Source organism: Danio rerio, chromosome 4 (genome assembly GCF_052040795.2).
Source record: "Danio rerio strain M-AB ecotype USA chromosome 4, GRCz13ab, whole genome shotgun sequence".
Classification (NCBI taxonomy): Eukaryota; Metazoa; Chordata; class Actinopteri; order Cypriniformes; family Danionidae; genus Danio; species Danio rerio.
In genome coordinates, this window is record NC_141024.2 from 18,765,001 (window position 1) to 18,775,000 (window position 10,000).

Sequence of the window (10,000 nt, forward strand, 5' to 3'; positions counted from 1 at the left end):
TTTGAACACACACTCACAAACACATACACACACTAGCTATTGCTGCCCCCGCTGGTGAGTTTAAGCGTCTTCATTTGATGCTGGAGAGAGTCTTTCTCCATCTGCGCTTCTGCTAACGCCATCTTGGCTTTGGAGAGCTCCAGCTTCAAGCATTCATTCTCCTCCACGAGCAGCTGTGTGGATGGAAAAAGATCATTAGCTTGGCACACACGCCGCTTGTAGTTTGTCAGCCTGGATCGCTTTCCTTGAGTGATAATCCTCATTGTATAATTGATATTGAAGGGGTCATGTTGTAAGCTATTAATTGTTTTTCCCCATACAAGGATCACTTATAAATAGTACTCAGGTTATTGTTTTGTGGCACCTGCAATTCAAGATGACAAGATGTTGATATAAATACAATGTCAGTCATATATAACTAACAATGGCGTTTTCAGAAGAACGTGCAAAGCTGTAGCTGCTACTTACAACCCAGCACAGCATTTAAGCCTTGGGTGTCAAACTCATTTTCACTGAGGGCCTCTAACTGTTTCTGCGCATTAACATATCTTTCATTATAACTTTTAAATAATAATAAATATTATGTAATAAACATATATAACTAAATACACATATTTACTAATAAATGCATGTATTTGCATAAGTGTAAAATAGATGCAGCTTTTCTGTATTATTTTAACATAAATTATTTTATAAGGATAAGAAACATACATTAGTTATTTGCAGCTACTGCCCCCACTACTAAGATGATCAGAGAAGAATGGGAACGAGAGATTGGCAATGAAATTTCCGAAGAGATCTGGCAGAATAGCTTAGAGGATATTGATAAACAATCAATCAACACTAGATTATGCCTCATCCAGTTCAAGGTCTTACATGGGTTACATTTCTCAAAAAGACATTACATAGGATTTTCCCCAACATATCTCCTATTTGTGATAAGCGCAAATCAGAAGAAGCTGATTTAGCTCATAGTTTTGTATTCTGTCATAAAATACAGGCATTCTAAAATGAGGTTTTTAAAGTGCTTTCAGATGTTCTTGATCAACTTGGGTCTAGATCTTGACCCAATCATATTCGAACATTCTGATTATACATATTCACTGAGCAGTGCATAACAGAAATTCCATGTATATTGTTTGATTACAGCCAAAAAGCTGCTATTACTGTATTAGAAAAATGTTAATCCTCCAACTGCCAAACTATGGCTTGAAGAATTGAAATCTACTCTGCACTTGGAACGAACCAGATTTATTTTAAAAGGCAACATTGGACAATTTCAAAAGATTTGGGGCCATTTCTTTTGTCACTTCATGGGAATTCTTCCCCCTAAAGCAATGTATTGTAACTAAAAAGTTGATTTGATTATCACTGTATCCGCTTGTTAAGTGTGACGTCACGCGAAGCAACTTTCGAGTCCAAGCGCTCTATTCAACTGAATGGGGAGACTCATGAAATGGTAATAATAAACGTTTACAAAGCGATTTAATGCTTTCGAAAAACACGATCACAGTATATATGTCCATGCTTAATATCCGATAGCCAGAAAGTGATTCATTTTTTTTATAAATTGTAACATTTTTTTGTATTTGTTATGCAGCAAGCCCAGAGATTGTTGTGTACACTATGACTTTATGTAAAATTAACTTTAATGTGTGATAGGAATAAAACGTGATCATAAACGAATGATTTCTCCACTCAAATGAATGGTGGCTTGGACCCGGAAACAGTATTACATACGTCACAAACACGTCACCACTTAACAAGAGGATTGTATACTTGCAGGCTGGGCTTGGGGTGTTTTTGTTTCGTTTTTGTTTGTTTTTGTAAATGTATGCATATCAGAAAACTAATCCTGGAATCTGTGATTATTGTAAGTTTATTCAACGACCAAATAAAAAACTGATTTGACAAAAAAAGGAAGCTACGTTATTCTGTCAAAATATACTAAAAAAAGACTTGCAGTTTGCTTAAACTTAATTGCTTTATGTTCAATCCACGTAAATATGTAAAAGCTTTAAATTAACTTAATCGATTTGTGGTGGCACAACATGAAGGAATTGTGTGGAACTCAGCAAAGTCAGCAAATATTACCAGACACAAGTCATTACCTTCCTCCAAAACTGTCCCATTTGAGAGAAGGAGAACAATCAAACAACAAATAGATTTGAGCTGCTAATGAGTGACAGATGGGACATTTACAAATGTCAAACAAACACTTTGGTTGAATGCTATCGTGGAAACACTGTTGTCTAGTGACGGCTGGTCACCAAAAAAAAAATCTTCCATTATAGGGATTTATTTAATTGCATTGTTCACTAAATTACTCGGGAGCTGCTTTTCTTGAGCTTGCGAGAAAGAAGTGAGTAAAGAAGTGAGTTCTGCACAGTCACTATTCCAGATTGCCTTGATTTTGTATGTAATCTACTCGAATGAATACTTAAATTTGTTATTAGCGTGGATCATATGCTCTCACACACAACATAAAACAATATGGCAGACTAGATTTATACGACATGATTTAATCTTTCACGCATTTCATTCTGAAGCTTGAATACAGAGCAATTATTAGCCCCTCCTGTTTATTTTTCCCCAATTTCTATGTAACGGAGATAAGCTTTTTTTTAACACATTTCTAATCATAATAGTTTTAGGAACTAATTTCGAATAATCGATTTATTTAATCTTTGTCATGATGAGAGTACATAATATTTTACTACATATCTTTCAGGACACTTCTATACAGCTGAAAGTGACATTTAAAGGCTTAACTAGGTTAATTAGCTTAACTAGGCAGGTTAGGGTAATTAGGCAAGTTATTGTATAACGATGGTTTGTTCTGTAGACTATCAAAAATATATATATAGCTTAAAGGAGCTGATAATTTGTCCTTAAGATAATTTTGAAAACATTTAAAACTGCATTTATTCTGGCCGAAATAAAACAAATAAGTCTTTCTCCAAAAGAAAAAATATTATCAGACATACTGTGAAAATGTCCTTCCTCTGTTAAACATCATTTAGGAAATATTTGAAATAGAAAATCAAAAGGGGGCTAATAATTCTGACTTCAACTGTATGTTGTTATTTATTTATCTTTTATATGTTATTCTGCATTGTATTATTCCAATCTAACAGTACCCCTTTTTGTTATAGTTTTAAAGATGTCAAAACTGATACTGAGATGCCGATACTGCCTATTTCCTTGATGAGTACGTGATTTACTTTTATAATAACAATGTTCATTTTTAGAAATAAAAAAGATGATTATATTTACATGCATGATTTAAATATTGATAAAATATTTTATTACAAAGCAACCTGTGGTTATGGAATGATTTGGATAATGAGAATAATATTCTGTAAAAAAATAATAATAATCAAATGCAGTGTATATGCAATGCAATCTAGTTAAACATGCATATAGCACATTATTTAAAATAAAATCAGTTTAGCAAAGACACATTTATGAGGGCACATTTTAAAATGGAACCATTTTATAGCCATTTAATTAGACAGCTATCCCATCAGAGAAAACAAATTACCAGAGTAATTTTATTGCTGTAATTTGAATTGTAAGTGTCTGGGTGGACAGATAATAAGCCATCAATGATGTGCAATGTGATCTTTTGGGACTGGGGAATTTGTTGATTTTTGCATTGTGGTATGCTTCCACAGCAAACTTAATTGTTTTATTAATTAATAATAATAATTGTAAAAATAATAATAATAAAAACAACCTATTTAAAGGCAGAAATAAACTAACTCAAACAGCATTTTTGCATCATGATATAAAGTTACCATACATACCACACATACATACATGGATAAACCAATGGCAACATTCAAAACAAAGCTGCAATTTGACAAGTCCATCATGCAAAACTGTTCAATCATGTACCTGTTCTCTACTCGAGGGGCCGGGGCTTGTGGGTGACAGAGGTGCAGTCTGAGTGGCTTTCACACCTACGGGGACCTCAGGGACAGAACTGAGCCTGCTGTCATTCACAGGCCCCGCCGTCTGAAGCTGGGAGTCCACAGCGCGTTCAGCTGTCCAGGGGGGAAGAGAGGGGGAGGGACGCCTTTAGAACGTGCATTCCTGATGATTAATCCTATTGCAAAATCATCCAAACTTCAAAGAAAAACAGAGTGCATGCATGTGCCAGAAGGGGGTAAAGAGATAGTTCACCCAAAAATGAAAATGTACTCCCTGTAAACCTGAAACCATTGACTTCCATAGCAGGAAATACAAATACTATGACAGTCGATGATTACAGCTTATTGTCAAAATGTCTTCTTTTATGTTCAACATATGAAAGAAACTCAAACAGATACAAGTACATGGTAAGTAAATGATGAGAGAATTTTTAGCTTTGGATGAACTATCTCTAAAAAGGAGCAACAATTACTAGGGATGCACAATATTATTGGAATGCTAACAAAAATAATTGCCTGATGATAAATGTTTGAAATGTAAATATCAGTATCAGTCTGACATGGAAAATTGTGTCAAATATGCCTTGATGAATACTTAACAACAGTGGTGTAAAGTAACCAATAATAAATACTTAAATAACTGTAATTGAGTAGTTTTCTCAGAAAATGAGCTAAGCATTAAGTAGTTTAAAAATGTTACTTTTACTTTTAGTTTAGTTTTTTATTGCCCTATTTTTCCCAACTAGCACTAACTACTTTATACTTGTTGGTGATTGGCTGTCCCTTCTAAACAAATCTTATCAGACAGACCAACCTCAAGACATGGATGCTTTATAACCCTCCAACAAAGGGTGAAGCAGCATTAAAAGTGAAGACGCAAAACTACTACGCAACAACAGATAAACTTTTTAAACTTGTGATAAGAAGAAGTATGCCTGTATGATGAATTAAATCGCAAAATGGCCTCAAACAATAGATAATTCACTACAGAATGTGACGTTTTCAAACACATACAAACATTGCCTGTTTTCTATTAGAGCTTGGGTTGCGGTGCCTATTGAGGGACACTTATAGATTGTTAATTAGTGTTCAAAGGTCATGACCTGAGTGCTAACATTTAGTCATAGCTAAATGTTTACCACTTAGATTACACAGATATCATTGCGTATGTAAACACATCAAGCTGCTTTCTTTCGGCTTATTATAAATGCATATATTAATGTAATGTATTCTCACATTAAACTTACATTTTAAACCTAGTCTATGTATGGCAAATAATTTCCCTTGCACTTATAAACACATCAGTGCAAGTCACCAAGAATAAGTTACTCACTGCTGAGAGCCTTCAGAAAGGCTACTTTTTACTCATACTTCGAGTAGTACTTAGAACAGATACATTTACTCCACTTGAACAATTTTTTTTTGTAAAGTAATGGTACTTTTACTTCAGCATGATTTTACTCTTACTCTTTTACACTTACTTTTACTCTTTCCACCCCTATTAAATAGCTAATATACTTACTTGTCAGCCAGAAATGCTAGTAGTTAGATCAGGTAAGCACTCATTCTTATAGTGATTGAATTAGATTGACTGTTTCAGAGTGCTAACTTCAAACAGCGAAAGCAACTTGGGATAAAATGTTTGATTTATTCAGAGCTAAACTGATTTACACTAATAAAAATTTGATTAAAACAGAAAAATGTGAAATTTAAATTAAGCATCGGTGTCATAAACTTAAAAGTCTGATTTGATTTAATGGTCAGACAATACAACTTATGAGGAATAAAACAAACAGAAACCATAATAAAGTCGGCTATTGGCCAAAATTAGATACAAAATTAAATCCAATATAGTGCATCTCTAATAATCACAGTTCAGGGAATAAGAAGGAAGCAGGAGAAAGGAAAGCAGGAAATAAGTGAAATGAAAAACCTCCTCCGATGCTGAATGAGCCGTCGTCTTGTCGATGGATGAGCAGATTATGAATGTGCACAGAGATGGGTGAGGGCTCCGGCTCGGAGATGTTGTCACGAGGACCATCATCCTGATTTAAAAACAAGTATTACTTTATACATGTTGCTTCTGTTTAAAAAAATGTGATCTGTCTTGCTGTTTTTTATGTTATTCTGAATTAATGTAAAACGCAATGAATGCTAGGAATTTTGCTCTTTGGGTTTTGAAAAAGGGGGCTATAAAAGTAAGCATGTAACAAAATATATTCAATAAAGATAACTAAAGAAAATGAAACTATTAATTTTATAGGAATATTATTTTAACACTATATTAATACTATATATACATATAAATATATATATATATATATATATATATATATATATATTTATATATATATATATATATATATATATATATATATATATATGTGTGTGTGTGTGTGTGTGTGTGTGTGTGTGTGTAATTATTATACTATAATTAATTATTATATTAATACAATATGCAGAGCTGTGGGTGATCTTTTACAATTACTACTATTAATGCTTTCTTCAAGAAATATGAATAAAAAATGATTTAGTGAAATGTCTTTCTGTAAAAATCATTGCAAGTCCTTGGAGATGACATGAAGTGGTATCAATATAAATAAAATAAAAAAAAGTTTGGCTTGTAAAAAAATAAAAATATTTAATTTGAGCAGTACTTATATATTATATCACTTATTACTGCCATACGTCAAATCTCATGCTATCAGAATATTTTTAGTTTAAAACAAAACTTAAAACTATACATAACAAACCATGTCAATCAGAAAAATTGTACACATCCAGCTATCCATCTCTCTATTTTTTTTCATTTAATCATTCTTATTTATTTATTTATTTTTTGTGTGGGAGTACTTTAGTCAGAATCAAATCATGCCCAATAAGTGCGCAATGTTTACTAATATTACTTTATTTTACAATAAGAAGGCAAAGAGACCATACGTTTTATTGCTAATAAAATGAGTCTTATATGTAAAAAGTACCTTCAGGTTGACGTGTGTGTCTTTGATGGTAATCTCCATTGGCAGAACCTGAGAGGCGGAGTCATCCTCCAGGAAGAGGGCAAGGTTTCGTAGTGATGTTATCAGGAAGTCAGTGTTGAAGGCCTGCAGGCGGCACTGCAGAAAACCGTTCTGTTCAGCAAGAGGAGAGTGAACAGCAGCACTCGGACCGCTCTCCAGCCTCACCTGCACCTCGGGATTCAACAACACTGCACTGGGGTCTGACCCTGACCCGGAACCTGGCATAGAAATAGACAGCACGAATTAAGTAATACACTATTATTTTTTAAAATAATTTTGAAAATGTGTCATACATGTTTTGCTGGGTTTAAGGCTCTCAGTTTTGAGCCATGAAATGCACCGTTCAGACGTTCAAATGTGACCATCAAGTGTGGTTATTATTAAAAATTAAATATTGTTTACATTATTAATGCGGTATTGTGTCATTTTACAATTTCCAAGTTCACAAATAACAAAGTAAACTTATATTCAGTGTGAGAAATTATACATAAACACAAGCTGCCGAGCTAAATTATAAATCTAACATATATAATACACCTACGATAGATAGATAGATAGAGAGAGAGAGAGAGAGATGGATGGATAGATGGATGGATAGATAGATGGATAGATGGATAGATAGATAGATGGATAGATAGATAGATAGATAGATAGATAGATAGATAGATAGATAGATAGATAGATAGATAGATAGATAGATAGAAGGTGTGCTAGCATGAGTCAAACAAGCCAACCCCCACTTCTCTACGATGTTCTGATGCTGAGATATAGCTGCTGTTATATCGTTGCTAGGTTAGTCTGTTTTGTTGCTATGAAGTTGATTGACAGCTTAGACTGATGATGTATCAAAGCTTCTTGCCAGTAAGAATAGTTAAAAGCAACATCCATGTCTCTATCACACTGCAGCATGACAAAATCAATCTGAACCTCTATAATGGCAGTCTTTGGTAGGGGTCTACATTCCCGCGGGCGCTGCAGGACCCGACCAGATTTCTGGGACGCGGGAATAAATTTCCGAATAAATAGCGGGAGCGGTCGGTAACGGGTTAAATTTGGGACGGGAGCAGGCTGTCTAGCAATATTGCGGATATTGCTATGCGAATGAGAGAGAGAGAGAGAGAGAGAGAGAGAGAGAGCTTTGCCTGTGTGTGTGTGTTTGTGTGTATGTTAGTGCGCGTGCGAATGAGAGACAGAGACAGAGAGAAAGAGCTTTCCCAGATAGCAAAATACACTCGGGCCAGTTCCGGCTAGATTCTCGCCTGCCGGAGACTTACCACACGGCCCGGCTCCGGCTGCCGGACTCCGGATGCTTGTGGACTCACTGCCCGATTCCGGCCCGAATCAATCGGGCCAGATGCGGCGGCCGTAAACAAGCCGACACTGCCTCATTCGCGACGGAATCGGCCCGAGAGTAATGTGCGCTGCGGCCCGGAGCTGGCGCAACTCAGTATTTATATACCTTTATATAAAACCTTTTGGTGTTACATTGGTACTTGATACATGGTATTACAAGCCTTTGAGTTGATATAACAGCAAACGCCTGTGTGTCTGCTTGGTGCTTGTGTGTGTGTTATTAGTGCGCGCGCGCGAATGAGAAAGAGAGAGAGATTTGTCTGTGTGTGTGTGCTTGGTGCTGTGTGTGTGTGTTTATACAGACAGCTTGGCTGTCTGGACTGTATAGCTGGGGGATATTCGGTTTTGTTCTCCCCCGCTCTTTAGCGGGATCGGGCGTGGCGGGCAGAAAACGGGGCGGGTCGGGCAACGGGACAATAAATTCTTAATATAAGCGGGAGCGGTCGGGTTCGGGCTAAAACCTGGCGGGTGCGGGATTCAAAATTTAGTCCCGCGCAGATCTCTAGTGTATGGGACCGTTGCTAGGGTGCCGTATCTGGTTGTTAGGGGTGTGGCTAGAAAGTTAAAAGTTCATCAGTTATTGGTAGTTTGGTAGTCTGAGTTAAATGAGCCCAGTTAGAAGTCTGTGCGACAGTCTGATGTAGAGTTATGAGCTCACAAAGTTTGACCCAATGTTAAGTCAATGAGAGTCTTTTGCAGTGGAAGTCTATGGGACAGTTTCTAGGGTCCCAAAAGTGGTTGCTAGGGTGTGGCCAGAAAGTTAAAAGCTCATTAGTTATTGGCAGTTAGGTAGTCTGAGTTAAATGAGCCCAGCTAGAAGTCTGTAGGACAGTTTGATGCAGAGTTATGAGCTCACAAAGTTTGGTGCAATGTTAAGTCAATGGGATTTTTCCGACGGTCCCGGGACGTTTTTCTGAAAACCGAAAGTCGGATCCGTCCGAAAAGATATAGCAACCCGAGTCAGACCAGTTTGGAGGTCTGGTGTGAGTTTGGTGGTCATAGCTTGAAGGCTCTAGGAGGAGATAGAGTTTAATTTTTAGTCTCAGAAGAAAAATAGGATAACAATAGTCTGGCTTGCTACACAAGCCAGCCTAATTACACAGATCACAGAATGATATGACTGACCACTCATCATTTTGTTATTAGGCTGGCTTGTGTAGCAAGCCAGACTACTGTTATCCTATTAAACTTATTATTAGGCTGGCTTGTGTAGCAAGCCAGACTACTGTTATCCTATTAAACTTATTATTATTAGGCTGGCTTGTGTAGCAAGCCAGACTACTGTTATCCTATTAAACTTATTATTATTATTAGGCTGGCTTGTGTAGCAAGCCAGACTACTGTTATCCTATTAAACTTAATATTATTATTATATTTTCTTCTTCTGAGACTAAAAATTAAACTCTATCTCGTCCTAGGCCTTTCAAGCTATGACCATCAAACTCGGGTCAGACCTCCGAACTATTCTAACTCGAGTTGCTATATCCTTTCCGACTGATCCGACTTTCGGTTTTCCGAAAAACGTCCCGGGACCGTCGGAAAAATCCCATAGACGTAACATTGGATCAAACTTTGTGACCTCATAACTCTGCATCAGAATGTCACACAGACTTCTAACTGGGCTCATTTAACTCAGACTATCAAACTGCCAATGACTGATCACCTTTAAACTTTCTAGCCACGCCTTAGCAA

The 10,000-nt window shown here is 36.3% G+C and overlaps 1 protein-coding gene across 8 annotated transcripts in view; it reads right to left on the reverse strand.

The window, feature by feature from the left end:
• bltp3b (bridge-like lipid transfer protein family member 3B) overlaps positions 1-10,000 on the reverse strand; it is a 73,422-nt gene that overhangs the window by 1,434 nt on the left and 61,988 nt on the right. For 7 of the 8 annotated variants that reach the window (XM_087247102.1, XM_087247101.1, XM_087247100.1 and 4 more), the window contains 4 exons: positions 6,917-7,173; positions 5,869-5,980; positions 3,901-4,049; positions 1-173 (listed from right to left, as the gene is read on the reverse strand). The exon at positions 1-173 is cut by the window's left edge and continues 1,434 nt beyond it. In XM_087247102.1, the coding sequence (XP_087103228.1) occupies positions 33-173; positions 3,901-4,049; positions 5,869-5,980; positions 6,917-7,173 (659 nt within the window). In that variant the 3' untranslated portion in view covers positions 1-32. The remainder of the gene's footprint in view (positions 174-3,900; positions 4,050-5,868; positions 5,981-6,916; positions 7,174-10,000) is intronic. The other variant, NM_001100005.1, reaches the window with a different exon arrangement.